At 38.8% G+C, this 15,783-nt stretch overlaps 2 protein-coding genes across 3 annotated transcripts; both read right to left on the reverse strand.

Moving 5' to 3' along the window:
- Positions 1–9,351: 9,351 nt before the first annotated feature.
- On the reverse strand, positions 9,352–11,268 carry snx10b (sorting nexin 10b). Of its 2 annotated transcripts, none has more exons than XM_074684024.1 (6): positions 11,142–11,268; positions 10,764–10,847; positions 10,568–10,668; positions 10,383–10,484; positions 10,015–10,224; positions 9,352–9,830 (listed from the first exon to the last, which is right to left on the reverse strand). In XM_074684024.1, exons 1-6 carry the CDS (start codon positions 11,148–11,150, stop codon positions 9,701–9,703), a joined length of 636 nt encoding a protein of 211 aa, XP_074540125.1. In that variant the 5' UTR covers positions 11,151–11,268; the 3' UTR covers positions 9,352–9,700. The 2 variants fall into 2 exon arrangements, with proteins under 2 accessions (XP_074540125.1, XP_074540124.1); XM_074684023.1 differs by having other exon boundaries at positions 10,764–10,850; positions 11,142–11,265.
- Positions 11,269–11,569: 301 nt separating this feature from the next.
- cbx3b (chromobox homolog 3b) lies at positions 11,570–15,156 on the reverse strand. The gene is made up of 5 exons (XM_074683448.1): positions 14,883–15,156; positions 14,378–14,518; positions 14,124–14,280; positions 13,590–13,759; positions 11,570–12,688 (listed from the first exon to the last, which is right to left on the reverse strand). Exons 2-5 carry the CDS (start codon positions 14,515–14,517, stop codon positions 12,568–12,570), a joined length of 588 nt encoding a protein of 195 aa, XP_074539549.1. The 5' UTR covers position 14,518; positions 14,883–15,156; the 3' UTR covers positions 11,570–12,567.
- Between the last annotated feature and the right edge of the window lie 627 nt (positions 15,157–15,783).

Genomic DNA, 15,783 nt, shown 5'->3' on the forward strand with positions numbered 1-15,783 from the left:
GATGTTTAGTAGTCAGTTTACAAATCCCACACAGCCCTACACCTGTAACATTCAGTACGTTGACGCTCATCCCCCTTAAGCAAGCATTTACTGTAATACTTATCAGGACGTTGTCAGGACTGTGATAATCACAATAGATGCCGCACATCTTCGTTGAGTATTATCATGCACCATGACCATTTCATACCATCACTCAGAGGGCTAAAGACTTGATCTATACCACTTTAGAGAGGTAATCTTGATCAAGCTGTCAGCTGTTTCGGCTGCTCTTTAACCGGGTCACTCAGCCATAGATCACAGCACAGCTTCATACAGAGCTTCTGTCAGGAATAACACTGCTTTATTTATGTGGTATCCCCTGGCATTTTGCACAAAATGTATTACCTCTCCAACTGGCCCTCTGTCAGCGTTCCATTAAAGCCTCTCCCCCTGGTCTAAATCTAAAAATCTGATATAGACACTTTTTAAATGCAAGTCACTCTTAATTGAGGTCAGTTTCTGTTAACATAACTCATGGCAGCTGACAAATTACGTTTTTTTCTCTTAAGTTGGCTGATGACACGGAGAGGAGACACGCTGCATTTAGAGTAAGAGCTAACAAAGACAATGACAGGTGGCTGTGAAAATTAATTTCTTTAAATTTCAAGCTTGATTTAATTCCAATTATTACTTTATTTTTAAATCAATTTTATTGTTGATATTTTTGATTCTATTTTTATACTGTATGGGAAAGGACATAAATGGGTTTAGGATTGTAACTGATAAAAAACAGCATTTTTGTCTGTAAGCCCAGTGACCTGTGGTACACTTTTTACTCCCTACTGCATGACTGTTTATGATGTCTGTCTTGTCTGTCTTTGTTAAAAAAAACCCCAAAACAAACAAACAAAAAATACAGCGGTAAGCCTATACAGATCTTATTAGCTTGTATTTTCCAGCCTAATTACAACAAAGGATTTCTATTTTATTTATTTAACTGGTGTCATGCAAAGAGTGAGGGTCACTACTACAACCCACTACTATTTTCAACATCTAATGCTAACATTCAGCTACTTCCTTGCTAACTTATTTGTTACTATTACAAGAAATGGTTATAAAAGTGAAAATTCCTCACAAGTAATGTTAGTTTGTGAGAAGTGATGTTGGACTGGAACTCCTTAGTTGCTCAACTTAGCTGGTTTGACCATTAACCGCTTTTAAATAAACACATCTCCTTCTCCTCCCGTTGCTGCTGACATATTGTGCTGGTGGTGCCAAAGCATGTGCAGAAGTGATCAGGCAGGTGGACCCTGGACTGCTAACCAAACGTGGACAGGGTTTCAACTTTAACTCACTGATAAAATGTCACAGAGCTCTCAAATGGGAGCAACCCAAAACAGAACATTATATTATGTTGGTTTAAAACAGAAATTCCTGTGTTGGTGTTTGTCCTGTTTTCTCTCTGCTAATCCTGTAAAGACTGCTGCAAGAGCCAACAGAGTCAACAGATCTTTCACACTATCTATCATTTTTTTAAAAAGAGAAAACTATTTATGACCAAACTTAAAGAGCACTTGAACACAAATTACAGTTCATGCACACTTGCAGCGTCCATTTGATATACAGTCTATGGTTAACATTAATCTGCCCTATCACTGTTGGCTAATAGGCATTGGCATATGAGCTAGTAACATCTTTCCTGTCCTTATGTGTTCAACTCTCAAAAGACAATGGCAGATATATGGTAAAATGCTTTTTTAAGCTGTTGAGTAACATCAGCCCATAACAAAATAAAGTAGTTCTTCATAAAGTAATAATGTTCTGGCTTCACGTCTGAGATTTTACCATGCTTTTTTTCAGTGAATGATCTTTCAGAAATTACTGATTCAATTTTTTAGGCTCAGGGCATTCTCTCTTTTTTTGTCCAGTCCACCGTGGTAATCAGGATAATGGTTGATTTAGTGATCTATTAAGTGGGAAAACAGCAGGTCTGTTTGTCTTGCATGTTTTTGATCTCTGTTATTAAAACTGTCTTGTTTTTCATCAGTATCAACAGTGTTTTGTGAAACTTGTGGGATAAATACTCTCAAATGAGAATGTCCCAGCTGATGTTTAGCGCTGATGAAGATGTTGTTGCCGCAGGTTTGCTTGTCATCTCTCTCACTAACTGTATGCATCAGTGCTACAAACTGGTTTCATGTTCTTGGCTGGGGTAGTTGGCGGTCCATGCTGTCAGGCGGGAGGAGAGCTATGTGCTGACATGTCATTCAGGATAAATCAGTCTTATCAAAGTGACAGGTGTTTGTCCACCTGCTATAAACATCTCCCACGCCTCGCTCCAGCTCCTGTGGATTATTTACAAGGCTCCAGCCTCCATACTCAGGCCCTGTTTACGCTCTGACTGTGGCTCTAATATCAGGTCAGCACTGCACCTCTGATTTACTCTACTAGTTAGTGAGGTGAGTAATGACCCTGGATGGTCTAGGAGGATAGGTTGTAATCAGCGGAGGTCAGAGGTGCTTTAACTGTAATTACAGCTCTCTTCAAACTGTACCTTATACACCTCCGTGCAGCTGACTGATCCCTCCCCTCCCCTCTTCTCTTACAGATGGATGAAATGCCCCTGGTTGTAATGACCCCACATTCAGGTTGAAGTCCCGTCTCAAATGTCAGCTCTTAATATAGCAGCTTTTCTGTCTGACAGAGGAAGTAAAGGTATGAGGGTTGAGTTTCAGGAGCTTGCTGAGCTAACAGAGTCACTGGATACAGCGGATTGTAGCCATCACTCCTGGATAATGTCAGCTTTGGTATGTGTCCAAGCACAGGTCCTGGCAAGCTGACCCGAGCTCATTTGGAGCTCAGGGTCCATGTACGTGGCTTGTCAGTACAAAGTGACCAAACAAACAAACAGGGTGAAGAGATGAGGAGGGTTTAATCACACAAACACACACATTAGATTGTTATTTGAGGCAGAAAAACAGCTGAAAATCAGTTTTGATTTTTTTCTTCAGAAGATTTATATAGTGTTCACAAAATGAAAATAAAAAAGAAACACTTGTGTGGGAAAAATGACTGCAAAACATATTTTAATTCCTCTTTTTTTTTCCTGACAGGTTCGAAGAAAGCACATTTTCTTTACATTTACTACCACACCAACACATTGTCCAAAACCTTTCTGCTGTAGAATCAGTTTAACAAAGATTATCGTTATTTACTGTAGATGTCCGTAGACATGCACTGAGCCTTTTATAATCCAGGTCAGCAGCGTTCTCACTCACAGAAAAGTCTTTCTGTAGTTCTACTTGCAGTATGCACATCTAAATAAAATGATTTCCCCTTCAACAGCCCAAACTAAAATACGTCAGGTTCCATGGCAAGGCATAGTGTGTTACTTAACCCTATGGCAGGGGTCTGCAACCTTTACTACCAAAGGAGCCATTTCGCTCTCTTGGATTCATGTTATTCTGGAGCCACAAAATCTACTTTATCTTCTCCAAAAGCCATTGGTTTATAAAATTTTAAACAAGGTTAAGGTACAGTAAATAATTTTCCAAACAATACGTTTTTTTTTTGTTTGTTTTTTTTAATTTATGAACCTGTAGAACGACAAAAAGAAGACTTGAATTTGATAACAAAGCCTGCATTAATAATGTTGCTCTACTGGTTGTTTTATTTATTTATTTATTTATTGTCAGCTCATTTCTTGCCATTTATCATGTAGATTATGCTGGCACATTATCTTACCAGGGGTGTTAAACTTAAGGTTTGCCACAGGTAAAGGCAAAAGAAAAGTTGGTGGGCTGTTGATGTTGTAGGAGGTAAAGTAGAGAGGTGACAGGCATTATTGCCAAATGTGATGCTTATTGAGTTCATCAAAATGTAAAATCATAATTTTGTTAAGTTTTAGGTTAAGTTTGGGGTTGGGTTAAGAGGTTTGATGTTAGGGTTATTGTGTTTGGGGTTAGGGTCCTGGGGTTGGATGTGTTAGGATTTGGGTTTTTAGGGTTAGGGTTTATTTTTTTTTCTAAGGTTAGGGTTAGGGTTAGGTTTTTTTTTAGGGTTAGGGTTAGGGTTAGTTTTTTTTTTAGGGTTAGGGTTAGGGTTAGTTTTTTTTTAGGGTTAGGGTTAGGGTTAGGGGTTTTTCAGGGTTAGGCTTGGGTTAGGATCAGGTAAGGATTAGGTCTTGTATTTTTTATGGCAGGTTTAGGATTATCCTGATATTGTTTAGTCTCAAGGTGACATTCATATCCTTTATAAGAAATATATAAATATATAAATATATATATAAATATATATATATATATATATATATATATATATATATATATATATATATATATATATATATATATATATATATATATATATATATATATATATATATATATATATATATATATATATATATATATATATATATATATAGCTGCATGAGGCTCAAGAGCCATAGGTTGTAGACCCCTGCCCTAAGGTTTCTGTCTTTATCTCCTCCTTTGAATCATATAAATGATCCATGATGAAGATGATGCCCAAAACAAAGATCTTGAATGTTGTCCATGAGTCTTTGTTAATTTAAAGCGGTCATCCCTCATTCAGAAGGTTGGCAGTTTGATTGCGGGTCCAGCTGTACACATAATCAACACTTTGTTTCACCCCTATACTGGAATAAGTTTTTATTGATGGGTGCTTCACAAAGCAGCCTCTGCCATCAGTGTAAGAATATGGTGTCATGGATGAATGTGAAATTGTAAGAGTGCTTCAAGTAGAAGACAAGAGAAAGGGCTACAGAAACACGGTCTATTGCCATATACAGATACACATGAAATACAATGACTGAAACTTTTGGTTCTGTTTCTCTATTTTTCAGTGTAGATCTTACCTTTTTGCTAAGTTTGCAAAGAGTGACAATGACAGGAACTTAAAACAAACTTGCCTCATTGACTTTTGCTAATTCAAAAGGTTAAAGGGAGTGACCAGAGACATTCAGGTTAATACAGAGCTAGCCAAGCTTTGATCTGTCACTCAATGAACTTTGGTTTTTATTTACTCAATTGGGAGAGCAGTCAGGGAACTCAAATTTTTCAGTAGTTTTTAGGGTCCTTGTTGGTCCTGGGCTCTTAGAGATGTCATAACTTTTTCATGACCTCTATGATGCTCTTTTGCTCTATCTGTTAGCGAAAACCATTTGGTAGGGGTAGGGCCTGTGTCCACTGACAACATTCTTTGTACTTGTACTGCATATTTTTTTAAACAAAAAAATTTGGGTTCAGTTTTGTTCCCCAATGTTTGACTGGTTTTTGGTGCTGAAAATAATTCATCTTTTAGAGGAATGTAGTGCTTGTCAATAAAAGCTCCATCACTAACAAATCAAAATCAGGAAGCAGTAGATTTCATTTTTTTCTGAGATCAATGGTGGAGGTCTGTACATAAGAGAAAGTAATCCCACTCAATTATTTTTTTAATTCCTTGAACAAATGAAAATATGAAGCACACAAGCACTGTGAAACTGAAGTTGTGGTTGCTGCCACTGCCAGAAATGCTGCTGGACAGAGGCCCTAAAAAGAAATAAAAGAAAAAAAAAAACTCAGACCATGAGACATATGATTGTTTTGGGTATAAAAACTTTCCTAAAAGTGAAAAAGAAACTTTGATGTTCAGAAAAAGTTTTCTACCTTAAGTTTGAACATGTTGATATATATTTATGTGCACATCTGCAGAACTTGATTACCCTGGCATGGCACTCCTCAACATTTACAGCATATTAATGAATTTGACACGGACCCATTAACATACCATGAATGATAATCATGTGAATTTAGGAAACTCATTACATATGTATTACATGAATAGCAGGTGGGGTAATTTGAGTAATTTGTGGCTGTATGCAGACACTGGGATGATGGACGGCGTCTGGAGAAGACAAGCTTAGCCGGCCAGTGGATCTACTGCAGAGTAAGGAGAATTTAGACTCATCATAAAAGATTTCTCCTTGCCTCTTATTTCACTCGGACATTTTTATGTTTTTTTTATTTTCTACCTCATTGCAGCCGTGAGCTGCCTGCTGATTTACACACACTAGCGGTGAAGCACAGAGGCCTCGGGAGACGATGCCCTCTACCCCTCCATTTTTCCCCGCCTTGTTTCTCCACCCTTTATTGTCCTCTCTCTGCCACCATGGGAAGCCTCTTCGCTCACTGGACTGACCAGAGAGCCCCCTCTCTACTTGTTCTTCATCTCTAACAAGACGTTAGTCATAAGGGCTTGTTATTCACACATGGTCTTGTTACACTCAGAGGAGCCATTCCCTTGTGCAAAGACACAAGCTCACATCAGGATGAGCAGAAAGCGTCTGAGGTGCCTTGTCTGAGCTCATTTATGACCTCTATGGTCCTGTGCGCAGATACATACTGAAGCTTTGATCAGTGGTGGAGGTAGTGTGAATGATCAATGGTGCTTGCCTTGGTGGAGTGATCATGTCTGCTGTTACTGCTACATTCACGCATCAACAGGTAACAGCATGTGGAGATGGAGATGGAAAAAGTAGGTATGAGCTGAGCAAAAACAGTAGAAGGAGGTGTCAGGGCAGCTGGTTTATGATAGATAACGCTAAACCAGCTCATTTCCATCTGGGACAATTGAAAAGGAGAGAAAAATACGTCAGCCTTGAGAAACGTGTTTTTTATCTGCCAGATCCAGGCAGATGTTCAGGTATTGGCATGCACACAAGGAGCCACACTGCTCCAAGGACAGATGTAACGTCTGATAATGCTTTTTTTTGGCAGTCAGGTTGTGGAAATTTTGTGGCCTTCAGTAAATCAGCGCCCACTACTGGCATAAAATGTGGGAGACCTTGTCAAATATTCATAGCCGGGGTGTATTTTATTAACAATTCAATTAACCCAAAGCCTCCAGATCATTTACCTTGCTCCCTCATCTGCCCCCAATGTGAACGTGATTGTCTGAAAGAAGCAACATACATTGACAGCAGCAGCCTTTATCACATGACGGCTGTGAGTGTGGCATCATTCCTCTAGGTTTCATCCCCTATCTGCAGGCAGTGCAGCTGGGCTTCTCTGATATTGACTCATCCTGGTTCCTGAGTTGCAGGCAAAGAGATTTAATATCTCAAGTGGTGCTGAAGTCCTATTGCTACTAATGGATTCTGTATAATGTGGCACTTAAAATGCATGAGCAGCCTCTGATTTATCAGTAATTTGTCTCTTCTGGAGCATATCTCCCTCAATACTTCCATTTGTTTTTGGCTCCTTGCTGCAAACTAAGCCTGATTGGGATTTCATATCACCACATTCCAGTTTTACACTTTGGTCCATCCAATGTAAAATGGATTTTCTGCGTTTTTTGTGATTCTGTGCTAATAAGGGCTAACAGAGGGAATACTAGTCAAGCATGAGATCACAGCTGAGAGGAGGGGTTTATTTGAGCTGTCGTTGCAGAAAGACATGCTGACTTGGTCCAAGGCAGATGGGCATCTCCCTGAGGTGCTGTTCTCTTTTATCATATCTTCTACTGTTTTTATGTGTCAAACAATAAGCATGCTAATTAGATTAGACAAAACTGAAGCATTTGTGGGAATAAAAAAAACATGATTTTCCCTCTGTACTTTTTAAATTCTTTTTTTGTAATAGGGTATTTGTCCTGGTCTCACTCTGCCTGACCCCTTCAAGATGAGGCATCATGGAGCGGTGAGCTGTTAGCCAATCGATCTGATGGCTTTAATGTGTCAGTGTTGTCATGGCAGCAGAGCCCTGCTGACAGCCTAGGCTACAGTAGCTCAAGGTTAACAGCCAATGAACCAGAGTCACAGACCATTAAAAGAGAAGTCAATGCTTCTGGACAGGTCAGACCAAAACAAGCAAACATAAACGTTTTATTTTAACTCGTAATACTCAGAATTCTTGTGAATGTTTTGCATTTTAGTAATATCATCCATGGTAGAAATGAAAATACATATTGATAGATAATTTAAAAAAAGAAAAAATATAGATAAACCCCATGAAGCTTTAGGAGTAACATTTGATCTGATACAAAGTGAGAATGTGAAAGCAACATACTCATAACATGTTGACTGGAAACTTCAAAAATGTTTTGATAACTTGCACCCACAGCTTTAGTGCTTTTTAATTGTAGTGTATAATTGACCCTATAATACAAAATGTATCATATTTGATACATGAGTTTCAAAGACCTCTGTCTAATGAACATGATAGTTTTCTCAAAAACCTGTTTTAAAAATGTAAAGAAATGAAGCACTGTACCTCCCTGAGGATTATCACCACTACAGGCAGCTGAACACACTCAGTTTTTTTTTTCAGGAGAGTCATTGCTAATTTTCAAGAAGCTGTGGTAAGAATAACATATGAATAGTTACTCTTTAAAAAAACAAAAAAACAAAAAACGTACTGCTGTGACAGAATACATATTTACCAAAAACTTTACTAAAAATATATTTACTATATATATATATATATATATATATATATATATATATATATATATATATATATATATATATATATATATATATATATATATATATATATATATATATATATTTAATAAAATGAAAATGCAGGGTAACACTGAACCCCCCTGATGAGATAGAAAATATACATCCACATATGCTTCATTAGCATATGTGGATGTATCCTACCACATACACACACTTATTCTTTGGAGAAGATGCATAAACACACAATTTGTGCTGCATACTAGAGCTGCATAGAGCAGAGCAGGTCTAAGGTGACGTCACTTCTCTGGTCCCTGCAACACAACCCCTTTGTCTGCGCTGAATCTGTAATGAATATCACAACCACTGCAGAGACAAAGGCCGTCTAATTAGCTGTGCAGATATGTCAGGCTGCTGTCACTGCTAAGTAGTCATTACCTCTGCATAAGCATGCTGCTGCTCACTTTAGAAGAACACTCAATACACACACATACATGCAGAGATATGTAACTACGGTGACCATACTGAGCTAAGAGACAGGGAGAAAAAGTAGCTTGTCAGCACAGCTGGCATTTTGTTCACTGGGGAGCAATGAAGCCTGTCTACCTGGTAGCCTTTTCAGACGAGAGCAAACCCACAGGGATCTCTCAGGACCTCCTACCAGCCCTACACCTGACAGGGGGGCTGTCTAAAACCTCTGCAGTCTCTATTACACGTCATACTGCTAAGCACCGCAGCAACCACCACATGACAAACTTCCATTCCTGACGTTTTATTGTGAAGGGGAGTTAAATGTTAGAGGCATTATGCAGTCACTGCTGGATATACTTTTCTTTTATCCACACCTTTCCAACACAACAAACCTTAAGAAGCACCATAAGTCATAATGATTCTGTCAAGCGTGTTTATGGTGTAAATTTAAATAGTTACAGCATTTATTCAACAGAGAAGTGAATACAAAAATACACAGATGTTACAACACTGCCATCTTCAGGGGGATTGTTGCAATAACCACAGAGCTGTGCAGACACAACAGACTAATAAACATAGACATACAATAAGGTGCATTTAAACCACTTTTACCACATATATTTAACAGTGAAATGCTCTAACAGAACACAAAAGCCTATCTGTCTTATAAGTGAAATGATTTTATGTAGCATGAAAAGTGCAGTACAGCAGAACAACAGGTAACAGGCTAATTTCTTCCTTGCAGGTCAAAACGTTCCTTACAGTAAAGTGATAATGAAGTTTTCATGCAGAATCAGATGAACTGATGAGATGGTCTTCAGTGCTAGTTCCCATGAGACCAAGTAAAGCTGTACTTGCTGCTTTGTTTAATGCCAAGTCTTTAATCCGAGGCTCTGGATCTCGACACTCAGAGCTGGAATGACAAGAGTGAAAAAATGCATGTGAAGTGAGCTGAAGTGAATACAGCAGATGTAGTTTTCAGCTACTTATGTAAGTTAGCGTATCCGAACAATACATATTACCATGCTGCTTTTAAATTAAGACAAAAACAGATCATTTTTTGATGAGAAAAACTAAGATTCTATGTGTGACGTTACCTGTCAGAATCAGAGTCACAGGACATGCTCAGATCCTTCTGCAGATCCTCCTCTGAGTGAAACCTCCTGAGACCACACTGCTGGATGGCCTGGGCCACAGAGTAGTGGGTCCGTCCAGCCGCACAGGCCTGCATCTTGGACATGCTGAGCTGTGACTGCAGGAAAAGATGCAACAAACTGTCTGACAGCCACAGAGGGCTCTGCAGGATCCTGTAAAATAACAGTTCACATATCACATTGTTGTAAACATTGATTTTTATTGCTTTTTATGAGAAAACTGCAGTCATGGGGTGTTTTTGGATTCTGTTATCTTTGTGTTTCAGTATGTTAAAGTTCGTAAGTTCATTGATCTTTGAGGTCAGTCTTACCTTTCCAAAAACATCTGGAGGCCTTTCATTCGCTCTGTGATCTGCTGGGCATTGTTCAGGCTAAAGAAAGGGTTCTTAGGGGGAAGTTGTGGTAACTGTACCCTGCAAAATACAGAAACAAAACATACAACATACAGTAACATACAAAGTGAAAGTAGGTGTTAAAATACTGTAAGGGGGCTTACATTAGAAGGGAGTTTTCTTGGAGCTTCTGCCTGAGCCATACAAACTCACTGTATCTCCGTCTCACACTTGAGATCTTCTTGGTGAAGCAGACGCTGTCGGTCTAAAACAGGACACAAGTCTTTCATTAAATCACATAAAAACTTTCACTGTTTGCTCACAGAGATATAATTATAAGAACTTGCTTTGTTTACTTACATGCAAGCAAATTTCATAGTCCATGTAGGCATGCCAGAAGTCATTTTTTCGTATCCGCGGGTCCCGCACCCACACACTGACTATCTGCTGCATGGAGGATCCAGGAGAAACACTGAGACACTGCACAGACTGAGCTGTGTTCCCACAAAGGGAAGTTCATTTTACAGAGGAAGTGATATGACTCATTCAAGATCACAAAGGAAAACTCCCCCAAAAAATCCAACATTGCTCATGTGGAGGAAAAAAAAGTTGTTTTTCCAGACTTAACTTGAAATGTAAACTTTTGTACCCAACATATGACATTTCAAAAAGTTAAAAACAAATCCTAGAAAACTATCTTGAATTAATTCAGAACAACAGGAAAACCTTTGAACCTACCTGAGTCATACTCTGTTCACCTTCTTTTCATAATCCAGATTTTTTGCTTGAATCTTAGTGTCGTAGAGCCGACTGAATACTGCTGTTCAAAGCATTGTGCCTTTCCTTTTCACTTTTATTGTCTGAGAGCAAAGGTTTCAAAATAAAGTCACAAGACTGAGTTAGGCTCCTCCTTTTAACAGTTAAAGCAAATCAGCAGAACTCGCTCCTGTTTATGAAGTAAGAGCTGGTGTGCAGCCAGCGCCAAAATGCCCACATCAATCTGCTTATCAGTGAAAATACGTCCAACAGATTATCTAATGTTTATAAATAGCTGTAATCAAACTGAATCTGAACCTCAGGTTCCTCCAGTGTGATGCAACATGTGGCAAACGTGACTCACAAGAACAAAGAATACTTTTCACAAAAGTCATTTTATTGTTATTAATCACAGACTTCACAGATCCATGGTCAACAGTTACAGTAAGTCAGTAGCAGGTGAGGTTTAAGGTTCATCTGAGGAGCCCACATAAGCCATGGGAGATATGTTGAGTCAGGATACATGTATCATATATAAGGACATTTAAACTACAGGAAGAAAATGCCCTACGCAACTGGACAGTCTCACTTTAAAGTGCTGTATTTAACAATCGTATTAGTCGTCAAAGGTGCACCAATTACTGTATTTTATCTCAATACAACTTTTATAGAAATGGTTTACCTTATTTTTAAACATAATTTAGCAGGAATTTAACTTTGGGTAAGCTCCAAATATGTAAGAAAAACAACAATGCTGTTGTTATAATTCAATATAGAAAAAAGGGAACATTTGGTCTTTAGCAGCTGATTGGAATATGAGGAAATTTAAAGTGGGCAACATTTTTATATACTTAACATCAATCACAAGGGTTTAGAAATAGTAAAACACAGTAACAGCTGTGGTAACATCTCAAACAACAAACGTCGAAACAACAGGTCTACAATCTTTAGCGCTACATGGACTGGAGGTACAGATTGGACAGTAGTTAGTTCACGTTCTCTAAACAGTGCTGCTATTCCAAAAATAAAGCAAACACACTCAAGAACCTTGTAGCTAAACTGGACCACACATACTAGATTACTATACAACAGTGAAAACTAAACACATGTCCACAGTGATTGTGTCTGCTTGCACAGAACCAAAGCTGCTACAGGTTAGTCTGACTTTGAAACAGTCGCTCTATTCTGAAGGTTTGAGTAAGTCTCCATTTCAGCCTCTTGGAAGGCACAGAGACCTCTTTGAGCACCACAGGTAGCAGAGCACTCCAAATCCATCCTCACTGAGGATTTTGCACCTGCCAAAATCTTGCACTCTCCACACAGTCTCTAATGTCAGCTGGAGGAGGAGGCCACTTGATGGAGGTTAAACTAAGCTTCAGGTGAGAGCACAGCTGTTTTTACACATACTTCACAGCTCCTCGTCTCCACAGTGCCACGTCAGCTTGTGCTCGTAGAAGTCGATGACGACCTGGGGACACATGGTGCTGGCTTCTCGGGCTGGCAGCAGGGCTACATCATCAGAGTTCTTCCTGTTAGGGGGGAACATATGGGTAGAAGAAACCAGTCAGGTGGCTGCATCCAAATTTTAATGTTATGAAAGCAGAATGAGCTCCTGACATTGTCTTAAAACAGTTTCTGTATGTGGATGGATGAGATAGCAAAATTGAAATATAAATATACTTTCTTAAAAGTAATTAACTTTCATGATTTCCTGAATTTTCTTACCTATTTCTACTATGTAAAATGTGATAATAACTTTTGTTGTTGTCTCAAAAGAATCAAACTTTGAACTGCCACTGAGTTTACATAAACATGCCGCATAATGCTGTAAAAAAATGCTGCCAAGTCTTCCTGTGTGGATTTGAGGTAAGTGAAATATTGCTAACACTTTAGTGTTATCTACCAGAGGCTTACTAAATAAGGTTTTTAATCGTAGAGCTAGGTGAAACTCTTTGCTGAATGACTATGTGACTTGATAATTAAACTGTACCTTTTAGAGCGTTGCTCTCTTTAAATGTTTCTAAGCTCTAATATTCCACCTAATCTTGTTTATCTACTCTTTTCACAGGCTTATTGATTCTTCCCATGACTCAAAAAACATCTTTGGTTCCTCTTTCTTGACAAAAAGGAAAACCCAGAAACTGTGGTTAAAGAGGCCCTGAACACTGTCTTGTCAGCTGGTTAAGGCCATTGACATTTAACTACCGTAATCTACCCACTCACTCCTTAGTTAATAATAAACCAACATTATGAAACATGCTCACAAAAGTGGTCATAGAAAGTTAATCTTTGTTGATTAATTATATTGACTGCAACTTCAAAGATGAAAACCTGTGACTTTTTCCTTCTTTTAAAGACCTCTCTGAAATTAGTTTATGGTCGAAGGACAAAATTAGGACAAAGTAAAAAAAGAGGAAGCAGCTGAGTTACCATTTGACGAGGAACATGAGCTCTCCCTGTCTGTCTGTGGAGCCGATGATGCATTCAGGCTCGAGGTAAGTGCTGAGGTTAGTAGGGGTGTCTGAATGCTCATCATCTGGCTGGAGAATATCGCTGTTGCTCTGCACTGTGAGAGACTGCTGCTGAGACTGCAGACAGGACTGCAAAGACAGACACAAGGACAAACATGAAGTGCAGCAAAAGAAGAAAAACTAAGACTCTGCACATTAAAGTGGTTAAAGTTCTTTACAATACAAGCCTGTTGCAAAATGGACGAAATTTAACTGTTTTCACTTTCAGGGGGGAAGGTGAATTTAACCATTTCACACACCATTTAGCTTCAAATGCAGCATTTTACTAATTCCATTTCATTGACTACTTCTTCTTTCTGTCAGGACAAAAAACGCTCAGCGTGTGTCTGTAAAAAATTTTCCAATAATATTTTTCTTTTCTTTTTACAGATTGAGGAAACTTTGAACAGCATGGAAACAAATGAACACACCCCACCATCTCCTGCATACTCACAATTTCCGTCTCTTGCTCTGTCATTTCTTCTTTAGGAATAAACTCTTGTGAAGCTTGCTCTTCCTCATTCTCCTGCAAGAAATGGGTGTTTCTCAGGAAGTGTTCAATGAGTTCAGGACAGTCCAGATTGTCCTCGGGTTCCCATGTGTTTTCTGCACTGCAAACAAAACGGGTAGAGGACACCGTCAAAGACTGTGCTGTGAAAATAACAAATACAGACGAGCAAATGGCTGATTCCTCAACAAATTACTCACTCCGTGAAGCCTTTCCACTTCAGAAAGTACTCAACTCTTCCGTTGAATATTCTGCGACGAATTATCTTTTCAACCACAAACTCCTGGACAACAGTCGTCTCCTCAGTCTTCCTCTGTTTAGCAGTTTGCTTCTTTCTCATCCTGAAATCCCACCCATGGATAAAAAGTAAGCGAAGGGAAACGAGCTAACAAGTGTTACAAATGACAATAACAAACAAACTTAAAGTGTGTTTAATGTGGTTAAAACTCTGGAGTGATGACAAGATTAGACACTGGGATGTTTGCAGGTCAACATGGCAGTGGTGAGCACCGTGCTGTGCCCTTCAAACAAAGCTCCGTACACTTATAATAGCGCTCCACCTGCTGTTTATTTCGGGAGCACAACATGTTACTCCGGCAGCCCAAACGCAACACGTTAATACTCACACACGAGTGTTTAAGCTCTGACACTGAAACTAAGACAAAACAGAACAAACGTCGACCTGAAACATAAAAGGAGACCTGCCTGATTGATGCACAGGACGCTACACCGAACAATATGCACGTATGCTCTCGGTGTTTACTTAATCTCGGTGGACAGCTGCTTAGCTCGGCTCGGTTCGGCTCGGCTCTGTGTGGAGCTCGTCGAATGAAAAACTACATACACACTGCGACAGCAAAGCTGCTCTAATGTGAAAATTGAGTCCCTCCGCGCGTTTACATGCGCCAAACAACTTTTCATGAATGAGTTAAAATTAAAGATGGCCGTGGATGCTCGGAGGAAGTGGTTGCCAAGGGAAAAGGTCATGCCAGGAAAACCGGGAGGAGACGACGGGGACGCGCACACCCTTGACCAATCAGAGAGGAGTCCGCAAGTCTGTGCTCCACCCCCTCTCGTCCAGTGGTCCGGAACAGCCCTGCCACCCATGGGCGTCAGATGGGTACGACAGGGGACCGTGCACAATTGGCATATTGAGCTGTAGCTACACACTGCTGTGGTCGTTGCCATTCTGCACAAGGAGCTTGATGATTCTTTTAAAGCTACAACAAGACAATAACATGAAATTTCACAATGAAGCCTAACAATATAATAAAATATATTATAATATAATGTAATATAATATAATATAATATAATATAATATAATATAATATAATATAATATAATATAATATAATATAATACAATATTATATAATATTATATAATAAACTATAACATATAAAATATAATATAATACAATATAAATTTTACACTGTTTATTTTTAGTGCAATTTTGATTTAATTCTTCTCAAACTTTTGTTTTTATTCCAGTTAATTATTTCTATAACCCCCCCCCCCCCCTTTTTTTCCCCCCAAACCACATGTATGTGACCAATGAGGAATCAAAAGTTAATTATTTTGTGGCTTAAGTTTTTATGACAAAATT

Source organism: Halichoeres trimaculatus, unplaced genomic scaffold (genome assembly GCF_033239565.1).
Source record: "Halichoeres trimaculatus isolate MK-OKI-2021-1 unplaced genomic scaffold, fHalTri1.1 fHalTri1_scaffold_12, whole genome shotgun sequence".
NCBI lineage: Eukaryota > Metazoa > Chordata > Actinopteri > Labriformes > Labridae > Halichoeres > Halichoeres trimaculatus.